Source organism: Panthera uncia, chromosome A2 (genome assembly GCF_023721935.1).
Source record: "Panthera uncia isolate 11264 chromosome A2, Puncia_PCG_1.0, whole genome shotgun sequence".
Taxonomy (NCBI): Eukaryota; Metazoa; Chordata; class Mammalia; order Carnivora; family Felidae; genus Panthera; species Panthera uncia.
The window spans coordinates 140,603,596-140,620,877 of NC_064816.1; the positions used below are offsets into that span (position 1 = coordinate 140,603,596).

The window sequence follows — 17,282 nt, forward strand, 5'->3', positions numbered from 1 at the left end:
TGCTTCGGATTCTGTGTCTCCCTCTCTCTCTGCCCCTTCCCCACTCATGCTCTGTCTCCCTCTGTCTCAAAAATAAATAAAAACATTAAAAAAAAAAATTATAAAAAATAAAAACTGCAGAGTATTACTTAGGTAATATAATTTATGATTTTATTTCTTATCTATTCCTAGCTTTTCCAGTCACAGTCTTCTGGATCCCCATTCAACCCAGCATTTTCCTGGTACCTGTAGCTAGCTTTCACATCCATAAACTACAGAAAGCATTACATTGTAAATTTTTCCTTTGGGTTTTAAGAATCCTTTCTCTTCCACCACAGGTGTTGATTTGATAAATTTATTTGTTTAGTTCTCAATTTCTCCCTGACAACCATCAATATTTGTCTCCCAACTAAAGATATTTCCATGACCAACTTGGAAGGCCTTTGGGCTGAAAGATTCAGTTACAGCAAACAACAATTCCCAGAGGTTTCCCAGATTGTGAGGGCAAATGAAAGGCCCATTCTTCCCCAGGCCGTCTGTCCTGCTCTATCTTGTCGGGCTGGGGCGGGTGGGGGAAGGGCAGTCTGGTTCCGGGTGACCGGGGCCAGGCCTGTAACCCTGTGCTCTGCTAGGCTTGAGCCCATGCTGTTATTATGTGGGGGGCTTTACACATTTATCAGAGTGATGACGTCATATCGTACTGTCCCTCACCGTGTATTTAACATTCTTGCTACTGACCAGTGGTTTAGCCTGGATTATTCTTCACTGATGCGCTGAGTCGCCAGCCATGTCATAGATGCCAGGGTGCCGTTCCAGTGCCAGTTCTGACCATCGCCACATTTCGGAAGGGAAGCTGCCCGCCAGTCCATCTGCCCTGATTTCATGGCTCTTATCTCTAATCTTTACATCTTTGAAGGCCTTTGGCAAATGATGTGCTTCCTGGCAGGAGCACATCACTGCCGAAAGGAGATCTGTGCCGTCTCTGCTTTCCTTTCTGTTTGATGAGAGCTTTAGTCTAACGTCTGTGATGCCACCAGACTTCATCAGACCCCTCATTCGAAGTCATCGTCAAAAAGTAGCTGGCATTCATTGTATACCTACTATGTGCCAGGCACCGTGCCAGACTTCACCGAAGTCAGCACATCTAGTTCTCGACAGCCCTGTGAGATTAGTAACTGCCATTTTACGTTTGAAGCAACCAAGGTTCACAAGCCATTCGATGGCAGACCCAGGAGTCACATGTAGTCCTTCTGATTGGCACGCCTTTCAAGGAAATAAAATAGCTTATTTGACCCTCACACGGAATGCACGGGAACTACCGATACAGCATTTGGCTACGCTGCCTTAAGGGTCTTGTTGTGAAAATCCTGCACTTGGGAACAGAGTGAAAGGCTTCAAGGCCTTCAGTCTGTGGAGGCCAAGGCTGATAGGAATGTAACCAAGTTCCTGAAAATCACAAGGAACGAGATCTGGAGTCATATTTAATTAGTAAGCATCTACTGTGTTGAAGCTGCCCAGTATTTTAAAGACAGCAGATTATACAGAGAACAACAACAACTACTTGGAAATAGGTTGGCACAGAGCCGGTGCCAAATGGTGGAGGGAATAAAATCACAGGAAGGAAAGAACCTGACGGGCCATTCTCTCTGTGGTATCTCCATGAAATGTTTGGAAATTGGTGGAAGAATTGGACTTACAGTGGCAGGGGACCATTCTAGGTAGAGGGATCTGTCTGAGCAAATACATGTGATGGTTAGGGTACACTAAGGGGACAGGTATGGTTGTAATGAAGAGAGAATGTAGAGTAATTTGTGGGAAAGGCTGATGTAATCCTTCAAACTAGTAGCTCTTTGGCTGTTATTTTTCCCATAATAGACAGCCATCAAAGTCCTTTGTGCGTGCGTGCGCGTGCATGCGTGTTTTGGGGGAGTGGGGGGAGTTGGGATGGCCGTTGCCAAACAATATTTCAAGATTTAGCTGTGATACGTAGATGTATTCCTCAAATCACAGAATACCAAAAGAGTTAGTGTTGAGAAAAGTAAATGAATTCCCCTAAGTAAATAAATTGCGTACATACACATACACACGTGCACATGTGTGTGTGTTCCATTATACAGTAGGTAAGTGATGGAACTCATTACTTCAGGAGAGGTCAGGAATAGAGTAGGTCAGCTCATGAATGATAAATTCAGAGTGTGCAAGGCTATGACCCTAACCTTTAAAGTTACTCTCGTTGGCGCCCATGGTCTACCACAAAGCCTCCCCTCATTCCCCCATCAGAGACAGACCACTACAAACCTCAAGGCCTCTTGTTTTGCAGAAAATAGGGCCAAGCCCCTAAACGTGAGCAAATGATCACATAGATGACAAGACCAGACCAGACTTATGACTAGATAGCATTAGCTGCTACCCATGTAATATGATTTGAGAGGCTCAAAGACAAATGTCTGTCCAAAAGTGTATTCCCCTGTCACCCATCAAGCCTTAATCTTAAATCCCACTGCTAGAGGTAGATTATTTTGAGTCTTGAAAGGAATTGGGCTGAGTGGAACAGTTGAGAGTCCCCCATTACTACACCTATGAAATTAAAAGAAATTTTTTTTGGTAATGTTTATTTATATTTGAGAGAGAGAGAGAGAGAGAGACAGAGTGCAAGCGGGAAAGGGGCAGAGAGAGAGGGAGACAGAATCCGAAGCAAGCTCCAGGCTCTGGGCTGCCAGCACAGAGCTTGACACGGGGCCCGAACTCAGGAGCTGCGAGATCATGACCTGAGCCGAAGTCGGACGCTTAACTGCCTGAGCCACCCGTGCGCCCCTGCACCTATGAAATTTTGAAGTATAAATACCCTCTGAAGCGGTCGTGGTCTTTGATATTTATCCTTGCATATGTGAGAAATTGCAATACATTAAGCACAATAGCAAAAGATTGGAAAGCCAAGACGTGCGTCATTAGAGCACCGGCGAATCAAAATCAAGCGCCTCCAGATCCTTTTGCAGTACGTGAGCGTGATGATCGGGTGTTCACACTGTCGTGTGACATGTGCCTCCCTCACACCTTGTTGCGACGTTGGCACGCTTACCCGTCTGACGTGAAACAAAAATTAAGCACCTTCATACAAATGGAATACTCTGCAGCCGTTCTCTTTGTGTTGTAAGTAAAGCTCTCCAAAAAAGCAAGGTGCAGAAGAGTATGGACGTATGCAGTGTTCGAATGGGGAAAATACCCAGACACACGTATACACATCTCCCAGTCTTGGGTAGACTACGGACGAGCCCAGAAACTGGCCACAAGTAGTTACCTCTGGGAGGGAGAATGACTCTTTTCAACCCCGTGCCCTTTTTGCACCTTTTTTACTATGCCCTCCGTGTGTTACCTGTTTTTCGAAATTAAGTCTCTGTTAAAATAGAGATTCTCCTGAAAAGGGGAAACTTAAGAGCCAGATGATCACCTTCTGAGAGATGATGGCCCTGATGAGACGAACAAGCCCCTTGAAGAACGGACCCCGTGCGGGGGTCTCCTTGGAGCACTCTGAGTGGCAGCATGGCCGCCTTGTTGGTCAGTCTCCCTGCATGTCCTCCCCCCAGAAGGTCACCTGACTTTGAAGGGTGTCGGGTGGGAAGTGTGTGAGTTGTGTCAGAGGCGGCCTCGCCCAGGGATCTGAACCTTCAGAGCCGGTCCTGATACCCGTCGTGTCACGTGAAAGTTTTAGCAGGTCCCTCTGGCTACAGTGGAACAACGGCTGGAGCAGGGCGATGACGAAGGAAGATAAAACGTCGTCCTGGCAAGAGAGGATAGTACTTTGTCCAGGGAGGCAGCAGAGAGAAGTGGCGGAATTCCGGGTTTACGTTTGAAGGGCGAGTTGACAGGATTTGCTGATGGTGTGTGAAGTCAAAGGCGGCTGCAGTTTTGGTCTAGGCAACCGGAGGGGTGCAGTTGGGCAAGACTGGGTGGGGCGTGTCTGACCACGTGGGCTCAAGTTCGGGACACCCAGGCAGGAGGGAGGTGAGCAGGGTTAGGTCTCATTGTCTTTTGCAGGGAGATGTGGTCCTGGAGCCAGAGCTCCTCCCGAGATTTTAGTCTGATTGCTGTTTGACAAGGAAATCCTTATGCCGGGACTGTGGCTCCTGAGGCCCCTTTGGCCTCTTCCCAGTTTGGCCAGTTCTGTAAACCTAGCCTGGAAGCCTGAAGGGAGAGGCAGCAGTGAGCCCAAAAAGGGAAGTCCCCTGCCTCCCTGGGCCCTGCTGGCCTGCTATTCGATGGTAAGGGTGGCTGAGCCCACAGAATGACTCCCAGATCGACAGCCTGGACGCCTGGCTTTGCCAAACTCTGTCATCTTGGGAGAAAATCACTCTGCTCTGTGTTTCCTTTTCTCTTCTTTCTTTCTTTCTTTTTTTTTTTTTTTTTTAATAAACTTTGTATCTGCTTCCTTTTGAGTTTAAAGAAAAAGAAAGGGGTTTACTAATCCACATGAATGCTAAGGTTTCTTATGGCTTTGAAATATTGGGGTACTCGAGACTGGGGCCCTAAATCTTCAGTATGTGCCCTTAGGATAAGTTTGTGTTTCTGCCAAAGGAACTTGCCTGTCCTCTTGCAAGAGGGAGGCACACCTGCCCTGCCCGCGTCTCTAGGGTCTTAGCAGAGATCAGATGATCCACACTGGATGTAAGAGGGCTTTGAAAAGTGCCAAACAGATGCCCAGAGGCTTACTGCTAGGATTGTACAGGGTCTCTCAGACAAACAAGACGGAGAACTTCAAACTCTGAAAGCAGAATGTGAAGGGCTTCCTGTTGCTTAATCAAACGAAATGACCCAGAATATAAACTGAGATTAACATACACCTTCTAGATTAGGGCTAATCAGGGCCAGGCTGAGCAGATGCAGGGACAATCCCAGCCTGATTACTGTGCCTCAGCATTTAATCATCTCTCCTCCAAGGGCAGGAGGCCGACTTAGCTCATGCTGGTCTGCAAGCCGCCAGTCCCCTCCCCCTTCCCCTTCCGTGGACAGAAAGGGTCAGAGCTGCTGAGACGGTTTAATCTAATCCCCTGCCAAAATGGCTGTGTGTGTGAGAGAGAGAGATTCTGAAATTCTAAAATCCCCACAGTAGGACGGTAATGCACTGATTTAAGGTGGAACCGCATGTAGAAAATAATGGAATTGGGATTTCGAGGCATTTGGGGTTATGGAATGACCCTGCATATGAAATTCTGCCCTCTGTAAAGCTTTTCGGGTATGTGGCTGCTGTTCCCAGTCATTCACTCTCGAGACAGCCTTGTGGAGGGGGGCATTCCATCACCCAGTTGCAGAGGCCAGATTTATTCCTCCCCTGACTGTGAGGTGAAATGCAGAAGACGGAATCTTTATAAATGAGTCCCTCTTTGGATGAGTCCTGAATGCAGTCGTGTTTACATTACTGTTCTGTTGACTGGGAGCTCCTGGCTCCAAAACCTCCTAATCACCCTAAGACGGGGCCACTCCAGTCACCCTGTCTCCGGGAGGGACACCTGCGCGAGCTTCGAGGACAAGTTTCCTCTGTGAGTGCAGAAAACATTCATTGAGGCCCTGCTGATTGCTGAGGACTCTGAGTCCCTTACAGAGTTGACCGTCTTCTTGAAGACCTGCACACAGTGCCTGAGTACGAGCGCTGCCTCCACGGAGGCCTGTACAGAGTGCTCAGGACCTCAGGAGAGAGGCTAAGGCCAGGGAGGAGAGACCGGCTGCCATGGAAGGAAGAATAGGAGCCCATTCAAGGAACAAGTCCAGGGCCATCATTGCAGGCACAAGGCATGCTTGCGTGCAGGTTGTAGAGGCCCAGTCAAGTGGTTCACCTGATGGGAGTGTACGGGGGGAGAGGAGGGCTGGATATGTGGTCACTCGGCCTGAACGGAACAACAGGAGCTGACGTGAAGGGTTTAAATCCTGCAACGAGATTTGGACCTCATGTCCCTTGGGCCAGTGAAGAATTGTGAAAGAAGGCAACAAGATCCATTTATGTTCAAAAAAGATTGTTCTAGCTAGAACAGTGGCAGCGAATACATATTTTTGCGTTCGCACCTTTTTCCGTTTTATTCTGGAGCCAATCTCCCACAATACTAAAACTTTTAACGACAGTGTTGGACATGGATCCACGTCCTGGGAAACAAAAACATATCATAAATCAGAGATTTAACTCTGACAATTCTTGAAATCCGCACCGCCTGCCTTCTGATCCCAGCATGATTGTTCGCGGTGAGGAGGTCTCCTTGCTCAAGGTGACCCCTGCGTTTATAAAGTGTGCGACTTGTTCCCCAAGTTTGCAGCTTTTGGAACCGACTCAAGCTCAGAAGCAAGAGTAAAGAAATAAGACTGATCTTTGCTTCTAGTTTCAATTGCTGTTTGCCAGCATGCGGCTTCTTTGCAGGATGACACAGGTGTCCTGGCTTGGCCAGTGTGCATTTGGGGTCACTTCATTAGTTTTGCCCGTTGTGACCAGAAGAGAGGACGAAGGCGATGACGATCGTGAACACACTGGAGCGATGGAAGGGGCCGTATGGTCTTCGCACATACTCAGGCCAGGCCTGGAGTCTAGAAGCCAGGGCAGAGGGCCCAGCTGCACATTGCTGAGGCCAGTAATAGACTCCCTTGGCCTATTGCCCTTCTAGCACATCTGGTACCTCACACTGTGGGAAACAGAACATGAACCAGAGCCAACCCTGGCCTTGAAGTAGCCCTCTGTCAAACAGCAAGGTCTGTCCACGCGCACTGACCGGGCCACGCCAGAATACGCACTACCGTCCTGGTGCTTGCTGAGAATCCAGAGGAGGCCACTCTCAAGTATCAACTGGGGCTGGGATGGGGCCAGCTTCCGAGAGGAGGGACCACTGAGCTGGTTTTGAAAGGGGAAGGCGTGGGGAGTGAGGGAGTTCCCAGTGGTGAACAACTTGAGCAAAGACTTAGAGGAAGGAGCGTGCCGCTGGGTCAGGAGATGAGAGTACGAGCACGGAGTACCTGTGTTTGAGAACGTGAGCCCGCAGAGCTAGGCCAGGGCAGAGCATGAGATGTCTTGAATGCCACGTCCAACAGGAGCATTTTTTTAATAGTCTTTGGGAACCTTTTGAACGTGGAGTTGGAAGAGTTTGAGATAGAGGATTGATGTGGGATGGGAAGCTGTCTCAGGTGGCAGGGAGGGGGAACTGAAAGAGGACTGCGTAGAGACAGTTTTTTGTGTTCCTTTAACGTTTATTTAGCTAGTCTACAGGACAATATTGGTTTCAGCAGTAGAGTTTAGCGATTCATCATTACATGTAACACCCAGTGCCCATCACAAGTGCCCTCCTTAGTACCCATCATCACCCATCTAGCCCATCCCCCTGCCTACCTCCCTCCATCAACCCATAGTTTGTTCTCTGTCAGTAAAAGTCTCTTGCGGTTTGTTAACCCCTCTTCTCTTTCCCCCCTCTTCCCATTTATTCATCTGGTGTGTTTCTTAAATTCCACATGTGGGTGAAATCATACGGTATCTGTCTTTCCCTGATTGACTTATTTCTCTTAGCACAGTACATTCTGGGTCCATCCACATTGTTGCAGATGGCTGGTTAGACACATTTAAGAGCTGTATGCGAAGTCTAGATGAGGGAAATTGAGCCCCACAGCATTCTGGGGTCAGTGCCTGGCCCTCAGCCTGCTCTCCTTTCAGCCTAGCGTGCAAGTGTAGGCTGGCCTCTTCTGTGTGAGCTCCATTCCTGTTAACGCACAGCAGCCTGAGCCCAGATTTCCTAAAATGACTGTCACCGAGCAAAACATCAAGCCCGTTTCATGTTGTATCATCAAATACGGATGTCTAAACTGGCAAGATTTTCCTCTAGAACACAGAACTTAACATTGTTAAAATAACATTTTATTTTGGGTTGTTTTTTTTTTTTTTTTGGCATTAGAAAATATCCTGATAAAACATCCCTTTTTAAAATTTTTATTTTCAAAAAAGTGATACGGTTTTAAATGTCAATAAAAGGACTAAAAGGCCTTAAAAAAAAAAAGAAAGAAAGAAAGACTATCCCCTGGAGGCGACCCTTCATGCTCTTTCTGGTGTCTTTACTGCTCTAAATAATAGTCATCTCGTTAGTCCTTGAGTTGAGACATGATTGCAATTTCCTGGTAACCCAGTTTGTATGTTTATATTACCGTAACTACATCAAAATTGTTCACTGCTAAAACAAGTATATTATTACAGTTACTACTTGCTTTATTCCTTCTGATTTTTAGGCAGTAATCATCAGTTCTACCCCCTTCTGGAAGACCCCTCTGAGTCCTCGGCCCCATGTGGTGGTGCCAGTCCTGCCTGTCTGTCCTCCCAGGCATGCCGCACAGCTCTGGTCCTGGGTCCCTCATCCTTCCCCAGAGCTCTTTGCAGTGGATTCTCTGTTTTTCTCTCTCACTGCTGTGCAGCACCTCCTTCAGAGCCTCCCGAGAAAGCATGGAGGGGTGACCAGCTTCCAGAGCCCCCCACAAGTCTGAAGATGTCTTTCTCCTGCCCACACACCCTGTCGAAAGGGGTGTCATTTCATGGGCGGGGAACCCAGTTCTCCTGGAAAGCATTTTCTCCCAGACACTTGAAGGCGTTTGCTTCATCTAGCTTCCAGGTTTGCTTTTGACAAGTCCCATAATATTCTGACCCCTGGCTTCTTGTGTAGGACTTTTTTTTCCGTTCTGGAATTCTTCAGGGTCCTTGCTTTATCCCTCATGTTCTGAAATTTTGCAAAGGTGTTCCTTAGAGTCTCGATCTTTTGTCATCTTTTCTGCTGGGCATCTCGTGGGCCCTTTCTATCTGAAATGCATGGTTTTCAGTTCTAGAAATTTATTTACAATGTATCTGATAATTTCCCACCTTCTGGTTTTTTTACCCTCTGGCACCTGTTTCATCAGAGGTTGGACTCCTTTGGCCTCCTATTTTTCTCTCCTCCTTCCCATCTTTTAACCTTTTCTACTTTGTGAAAAATGTCCTTGATTTCTTCATCTTCTGCTTTCTTTGGAATGTATTTCATCTGTTAGATTTTTCATCCTAAATTTTTTTCATACACCTTTTTAAGAAAAGCATCCCATCTTTATGCTACAAATCTCTTCTCTCTCTGAAGATACTAGAGTTTGGGGGCTTTTGTTTTCCTCTGCCCCCAGCATTGGGCGTTGTCTGCAGCTCTGTTCCTGATGAGCTAGCGCCTCGGGGAGAGCAGGGCAGAGCTAGGTGATCTATAGGCCCGGGGATGGGGGTGAGTGTTTTCAGTGTCTTCCCCCCCCCCCCACTGCCCCACCGACAGATATCATGCCAGATAGCACCGTGGTCTTTTCCCGGGCCTCTCCAGGTCCCTTTCTCAACACAGTGGTAGAACTTCAGATGTCCTGTCAACAAAGGTCTGGGTGTCTGGGTGTTGGAATTGGTGGAAGCTACTGATCCAGTCAAGTTGAATACACACTTTTAGCCAATTCCCGTTTTCAGCCTCGTCTCTCGGTACAGTAGTGAGAGCTATATGTCCCACGCCCTCCGTGAACACAGGACTTGCTTCCGCGTCTCTGATAGGTCAGAACCACTTTACGTGTGCTTTTCATCTTCAGAAAACATGTTGACATCCTTCGTTTATATCCTTTCCCCTCCCCTTAATTATTTAATTTTAAGAGGAAGAGGAGCTTGATATCTACATTAATTCTGCCTCATTTAACTGGAGATCCTTTTTTTAAAAAAAATATGTCCTATAAAACGATCAACTTTTCGGGGCACCTGGGTGGCTCAGTAGGTTAAGTGTCTGACTTTGGCTCGGGTCATGATCTCGCGGTCCATGGGTTTGAGCCCCGCATCGGGCTCTGTGCTAACAGCTCAGAGCCTGGAGCCTGTTTCAGATTCTGTGTCTCCTCCTCTCTCTACCCTTGCCCTGCTCACACTCTGTGTCTTTCTGTCTCTCAATAATAAATAAACATTAAAAAAATTAAAAAAAAAAAAAAAGATCAACTTTTCTTATGAAGGACTGCCGTTTTCTGAGATCACGTGCTTCTTCCTTTCTTTGTAGTTAAACCTTCCTTTCTACTGTGAAATGATAGTGATATTAGGAGACAGTTGGGTCTTTTCAAATTGCCCCAAAATTGTATTTTAAAATTGTAGTGGTCTGTGGCTCTAAAATCAAGAAAACCATGCCCTAAGCATTTTTTTTTTTCAAATAAGTGAACACTGAAGGGAGGGGGCGGTGGCCAGAAAACAGGATAGGAGTGAGGGAGACATATTTTTAAGCTGAGAGAAACTCGAGCATAGGCAGACAGACGATTTAAGAAGTCAGTAACAGAACATCAAAGGAAATTAATGGCAGCCTCTCCTAGAGGAAGGAGGCAGTCAGCAGGGAAGGGCTGGGGAGGAGGGTTCACACCTGACCGGCCTGGCTTCCTAACACTGGAGGCAGGCAGGGTCATCTCCTGGCAGATTGGGGAGACCCTGCCCTGGGGCATGTTTCCACAATTTTTTTCAAACTTCCCTTTCCTGATAGTCTATTTTAAAGAATTAAAATGGGTAAGAAGAGGGATGTATTTATGCCTGTGCAGTCGGTGTGCGACTACAGGAGGCTGGACAGCGGTGCCCTGAAGGGCTGGGGTTGGCTGCCCTGTCCAGCCGGCATCTGGGAAGCTGAGCCCGATCCCCACCAACAGTCTCCCCTTTGTCTCCCCAGGACTGGTCCAGATCCCTGTGAGCATGTACCAGACTGTGGTAACCAGCCTCGCCCAGGGCAATGGGCCGGTGCAGGTGGCCATGGCCCCTGTGACCACCAGGATATCGGACAGCACAGTTACCATGGACGGCCAGGCTGTGGAGGTGGTGACGCTGGAACAGTGACATGCGGCCATACCATGGCGTCGTTTTCTAGTCTACTTCAAAATTTTTTACACGTTTGCAGAGGTGCAATCAAATGGAATTAAGTCTCTCGACTTTGGAAGAAAAGTTTTGTTAACCTTTTTTTTAAAAAGGAAGAAAGGCAGTGGGTTTTGGAATTGCATTTTTTAAAGCACCACTCTTGATTTTCTGGGATTGGTGGAATGAGATACCGTGTTGTCAGTTTCACTGTCCCGAAAAAGCCAAATTGTGGCAGGACCTCTTTCTGCAGAAACATGTGTGTATACTTATGTGTGTGTATGTGTGAGTGTGAATATATGTATATGTGTACATATGGATATACACATTTACATATATATAAAGTATATATATATGTATGTATGTAGATATATATATATATATATATATATATATATATATATGAAACCCGCATGGAATTATCTATATGAAATCAAGGTGAGCTGTGGAAAAATATAATTCACCCAGTTTAGTGGGTGTAGGGTACGTGGCCAGACACAGTCACCCGGTTTTTGTTCATACCAGGGTCATGCGTTGAGCTACTGACAAACTCAGGCGGAGGTGACCATGCCCTTCACCAAAGCTGCCTCCCAGTGGCCACCCAGAACTCTCCCTGCTGGACTCACCTGAAGAAGGAGGTTCCAGAATGGGGTGGGGTCCAGAAATTGTGTTTGCAAGGTCCAAGGGCCTCGTGGTCTGGCAGCTGAGATGCTCCTCGGGCTGGCCCAGGTGCTGACCTTGCCACAGGCAGGTGAATGTCCTTAAAGCTCCAGGCCGAGACGAGAGGGTTTTCCTCAGCCTCCCATCTCCTCCCCTTCCCAGGAAGTCGTCTTGATCTCATGACTATTAAAATATTGCTCTGGTTTTAAGGTCAGTCTCCTGAATTGGTCATGTATATGAACTGAAGGTAACAGAAGTATTAAGGGTTTTTTGGAGCGTGTGCGCGTCCGGCGTGCCTGTGGGTGTGTGCTTGGAGGGGAGAGAGTGGGAGGGGGAGGGGAGGGGTTGGAAGGGGAAAGGAAGGAGGGAGAGAAAAATCTTCAAAGACCAGGGCACACCGATGGGAGCAATTTTTTCCCTTCCAGTACGTTTCTGTAGCTTCACAGAGGAGACTGGAACTGACAGGGCCACCTGGCTCTTCCTACTGCGGGACCTCAGAAGAGAAAGGGACCTAGGATGTTTCCTGCACCCCGGCTCAGGCCCTGATTCAGAAGGGACCCTGCAGTTTTCCCAGGCTCCTCCTGGTGGGTCAGGCCCCACAGCTTCCTCCTCACAGGTGCCGACTGGTCTGGGTGTTCTCTGTAACTGTTAAATTCTGTGATTTCTCAGCTGCAAGCCCTGAGTCTCCAGTGGCTAAATTCACCTGACTTCTCGACAGGCCAAATCTCTGCTCCTTGAGTACAGGGACAACTCTTCCTCCCTCCTCCCGGGCCCCCCATGTGTGATCGTGTATTTAAATGTGTTTTTTTTTAATGCGACATTAAAAGATTCTTCACGTCTTGCTCAGCCTTTGAGAAAAGTTTCAGATTCTTGTATTTGCTTGTTTTATATAAAATTATCTAATGTTCTTTGTATGTTTTTTTCTGTACGTAATAGGGGGAGGGAAGGGAAATTTACATATAAACAGTCCTAGTTCTACAACTTGTTATTTTTTTAATTATTATTTTTTATCGTCATTGTGAAGCTGTTCAGGGGCTTTAAAGTCCGTGTTCCATTGTGGTGAAATAACCTCCTAATAGTTTGAGAAATTGCCAAGAAGAAGAAAAGCAAAACCCAAGTAGCAGAGCATGGATTCTGTGTTGTTTCCCATTCTGTCTATTACTGCCTCATTCAATAAATAGTTTAAAATGTGGCAACAGGAAGTGGAATGTTCATCTCTATAGGAGCACTTGGCCTCTTAGAACTCTTTTGGGGTGGCCTGTTCTGCTTTGTAAAAGGTGCTTGTAACTCAAGCTCGGTGGTCCTTGACTGGTGCTCTGTGGCGTTGTGGAGGCCTGCAAGGAGAGTGCTAGGACAGGGCCAGGGCCTCCTGGCCGGCGCCCACCTCCAGAGCAGCTCCACTGAGTTTGTTTTATAAACTGCTGTCCTGGGGGTGCAGGGCAGGGAGGGGGTTTGGGATCTAGTTTGAAAAACCCTAAAGATAGTTTGAAAACTCTACTCTGGAGTTCTTTAAGGGTTAATTGCATTCCACATTAAAAATCGGGATGCGTGATGGTGCCTGTCCATCAGGGTTCCCTCCATGTGAGTGTTGTTCAGTATTGCAGTGGATTATCCTTCTTGAAGCAGAGGCCTCAAGCCATTAATTGTTTCCTTAAGTCCTCGCTCCTTGGGTTCTGTCACGGCTCACGTGGCGACCGCCATCTTTCCAGCCGTGCCTCCTCCCACAGCCCCAGCTTTAGGCCGTTGGTTTTGAACCTCTGTGTTTGTGGCCACTCTGTGCCTCAGCCTAGAATGACGCCCTCCTTGCTGTTGCCATCACCCCCTTCCCGGTTGCTGGATGTTTAGGTCAGTTTCGTGATAATGATTTAAATGGATGAATGGAGAAGACAAGATGTTTTCCTTGATGCCTGACAGCGGCTCAGTAAAACCAGCGCCACCTCTCCCTCTTCCTGAACAAACGACACACTGTTGGCTGCTTGCACTAGAGGGTGAACAGAGAGGATTGACTGCAGCCAAATCGACCAAACATCATTGCCATCGACCACCCAGGAACAGCGGGTTATCTAGAGTACCTCCTAATGGGGCCGGCATCTCTCTGGAGGTGCCCTACTGCACAGTGCGTTCTGTTTGCCTGGCAAGACCCGGGTGCTGCCTTTTCCACAAGCATATGTTGAAAACTGTCTTTGGAGCCGATGGAGACCTTTGCTTTCATTGCTGCCTGAGTTACCACCAGCGGCGGCTGCAGGGACCAGGTAGGTAAAATCGCTAAGTGAAGTGGGAGCTGCTGGGGAGGGGAGGTGCTGCAGAGTGGAGAGAATCTGTCTAAAGGGAGCAGCCTCTCCTGAGTGCCCAGAGATTGCCACCAAGTGGAAGGAATATGGGCCCTAGAGGCCCCATCTTCATAATTTTCCAGAGACGATGGGGAATCCAGATTGGTGTACGAATCTCCTGATGTCAACAAATCAAAAATCCTTCACATATTCTGCAGGGGGGAAAAAAAAAAGCAAACACCCGTAGACCAGATCTGGCCCATGTGTCAGTTTTGTTTAACTTGGTGAAACCCTGCCATGTGCCAGATGAGTACAGCCTTGGCAGGTGCCCATGGGAAACAAGATGAGAGGAGACATCTTGTATGAACGGATTGCTGCGGCCCAGGGTGATAAGGTGGCATCTGGGTGGAGTGTTGTAGCAGAACAAGTTCCCTTGTCTCTTCTTATCTCCTTCAGGGTCCTCTGCCTAAAGTAGCCTATCACCAGGTAGCAAAGCTCCAGTGCTCACAGAAACTAAGACTGGGCTAGGAATTCTTGACTGTACATCCTACATCTGAGAAGATACTGGCGATGCTGGTGACCACTAGAGTTTTCTGAACTCAGATGAGTGAGCCGAGAACCAGAAGGGCAGGGAAGAGAAGGGGCTCTCACTCTAAGCTCAGGCTGCCAGTGCACCCTGGACCTCACTCAGACCCAAGCCAGGCTCATCTTCAACTGCTTCGCATGTGGAAAAGGGCCTACTCCTGCACTCACCTTCCTCCCTACCTGCAGCCAGTCCCCGTCCCTCCTCCATAATGCCCCCATTATGTGGGTGTGGCACCGGGGTGGTACCCGGCCTTGGGGTGTCCACACCAAAACTGAAGCTTAATTATTGGAAAGAGAGCCCACATTTCCTCTCTCATCCCTGCCTCAATGGGCTGTGGGTCAGGTCATCAGCCCAAGCCAGCCTGTGGCCTCAGCACAGCTCACCCTCAGATGCCAGAGTCAAGGACACCCCTCAGTGCACTCCCACCTGGCCTCTGCTGTTTGCTCCTGGTTGGCAACTCTTGAAGAAGATCCGCTGGGGATGGTGGAGGGAGCACAGAGGGGCAGGTAGGACTTAAGGACAAGACTCTGAAATAGCTAGACAGAGTAGGTTCTCCCCACCTGCTATCCCATTGCCAGTGCTGCTGGGCCCCTGAGTAAGTCCCCAACTCATTCTGAATTTGAGTTTCTCCCTTCTGAAAATTGCTGGGGTATTAGCAAATATTTATCAACTACTGGTGTCTTGGGAGTGTATTTCTACAGAACAGGGAAATTACCCATCTGCAGAGGGGGAAACCAGGGTCCCCCTGAGAACCTAGGACTTACCCAGGGCCATCTTGGGAGGCAAGGACAAGCCTGTGTCCCAAGCCCATGTCACCAGCCCTGTCCAGAGGCTTTCCTAGCTCTTGTTTAGGAGAACTATGGCTTGTCTGCAGTTAAAGAGTATTTATATGGTAGCAATAATAACAGTTAACGCACAGCCCTTACAATGTGCCTTGTTCTGTTTTAGAGATTTACCTATAGATTACCTTAATCTTTACAAAGTACTGTTATTATCCCCACTTTACAGATGAGCAAGCAGGTACAGAGGTTAAGTTGAAAGTAGCTTATTTAGGGGCGCCTGGGTGGCGCAGTCGGTTGGGCGTCCGACTTCAGCCAGGTCACGATCTCGCGGTCCGTGAGTTCGAGCCCCGCGTCAGGCTCTGGGCTGATGGCTCGGAGCCCGGAGCCTGTTTCCGATTCTGTGTCTCCCTCTCTCTCTGCCCCTCCCCCGTTCATGCTCTGTCTCTCTCTGTCCCAAAAATAAATAAACGTTGAAAAAAAAAAAAGAAAGTAGCTTATTTAATATTTGGGAGAAAAGGCTAGAAACTATCGTCCCAAATTTAAGGCATTTGTAATTAAAGTATGATTTTTTTTAAAGTAGGCTCCACGCCCAATGTGGGGTTGAACTCATGACAATGAGATCAAGAGTCGCACACTCTACCAACTAAGCCAGCCAGGCACCCCTAAGGCACTTGTAATTACAATCGTTGGTGCAACTTAAATTAATTGGGCCTGAACTCAGATTTCTTCTGAATTTATCTACCCTTTAAGAAACTAGTGTTCTAACTAGCAGTAACTAAAAGGCTGCTCTGAGCAGGACACTATGCAAAATGCTGTCCACCTTTACTTCGAATCCTCTCCGCAACCCTGTACGGGGGTGAGATTTCATTTTATAGGTGCGGGAACTGAGATGGCAACTTCACAAGGTAATTGCAGAACTAGTGAACCGGAATCTGTCTCTGGAAGTTCCGCTCTTGGTACCAACCATTCAGAGGGCAGGTGTCGGAAAACCAGCTGCACATCTGGATTCTCATTTTTAAAGAAACCTGCAGGTGAGTCCTGAACTTAGCCCACGTGCAGCCTCAGAGGTCCCTGCTTTCTGACTGTGCCATGGTGGCTGTCCAGGGCTTGTCACACTGGAGGAGCGGCCTCCCAGCCCCTGGACCTTTTCACCACGTGCACTCACACAGGCGAACACACACAGGAACTTGAACACAGCAGACTCTCGACGTCTCATCAGACAAGTGACCTTAGTTTCCAGTGGCTCCTTAATCAGAGAATTCAAGGAACCTAAAACATCCATTCCCACACATTCTCGTTACACACAAATACTTTCTGCGAAAACCCAGTGTTAACGTTGTTAAATAATTTGATGTGAAAATAATGTTGACGCTATTCCCAAGAAGAATCTGGCCCTGTGAGATCCTGCCAGGGATGAAGGGTAGTGAAGACACTGGTGCCCGAACACCTTCTTGGGCGTGAGAAGTTACATGGTCTTCGTGAAACGTCCCAGGGCCCAAACGCTAGAGAGAGATCAGTTGATGTTAAAACCCAAGGAGCTCTGAGCAAGGAGGCCAAGCTAAACCTTGGCAAAGTAGTTGGATTGTGAAGTGGTCAGTTGGGCCGAAGCCCCATACAGTCTTTGGCTCCTCAGTGGCCTCGCATGGAAGAGAATTTTAAAGCTGGAAAGGACACTAGCCACCACCCCTCATTTAGGCTATGAAGATTAAAGCCTAGAGGCATAGAGAGACTCAGGACCACATGAGTGTAGCATTGCACCCAGACTTCGGACTCTTGGCCGGGATCCTACCCACACTGAACTCTGAGCTCCTCCTGCCCTGGCCTTGCCATCTAAATTCTTAAAACCTTAGAATTTAGGGGTGCCTGGCTGGCTCAGTCAATACAGCATACAACTCTTGACCTTGGGGTTGTGAGTTCAAGCCCCACATTAGGTGTAGAGATTACTTAAAAAAAATTTAAGGTAGGGGCGCCTGGGTGGCGCAGTCGGTTAAGCGTCCGACTTCAGCCAGGTCACGATCTCGCGGTCCGTGAGTTCGAGCCCCGCGTCGGGCTCTGGGCTGATGGCTCGGAGCCTGGAGCCTGTTTCCGATTCTGTGCCTCCCTCTCTCTCTGCCCCTCCCCCGTTCATGCTCTGTCTCTCTCTG

At 48.0% G+C, this 17,282-nt stretch overlaps 1 protein-coding gene and 1 non-coding gene across 4 annotated transcripts in view; both read left to right on the forward strand.

The window, feature by feature from the left end:
- The window catches only part of NRF1 (nuclear respiratory factor 1), a 149,208-nt gene extending 133,806 nt beyond the window's left edge, over nucleotides 1-15,402 (forward strand). For all 3 annotated transcript variants that reach the window (XM_049641832.1, XM_049641833.1, XM_049641835.1), the window contains one exon: nucleotides 10,662-15,402. In XM_049641832.1, coding sequence (XP_049497789.1) covers nucleotides 10,662-10,825 — 164 coding nt within the window. In that variant the 3' untranslated portion in view covers nucleotides 10,826-15,402. The remainder of the gene's footprint in view (nucleotides 1-10,661) is intronic.
- LOC125931170 (small nucleolar RNA U13) lies at nucleotides 2,964-3,068 on the forward strand. Its single transcript, XR_007460420.1, has one exon. It is a non-coding gene; the product is annotated as a small nucleolar RNA U13 (small nucleolar RNA).
- Nucleotides 15,403-17,282: the final 1,880 nt, after the last annotated feature.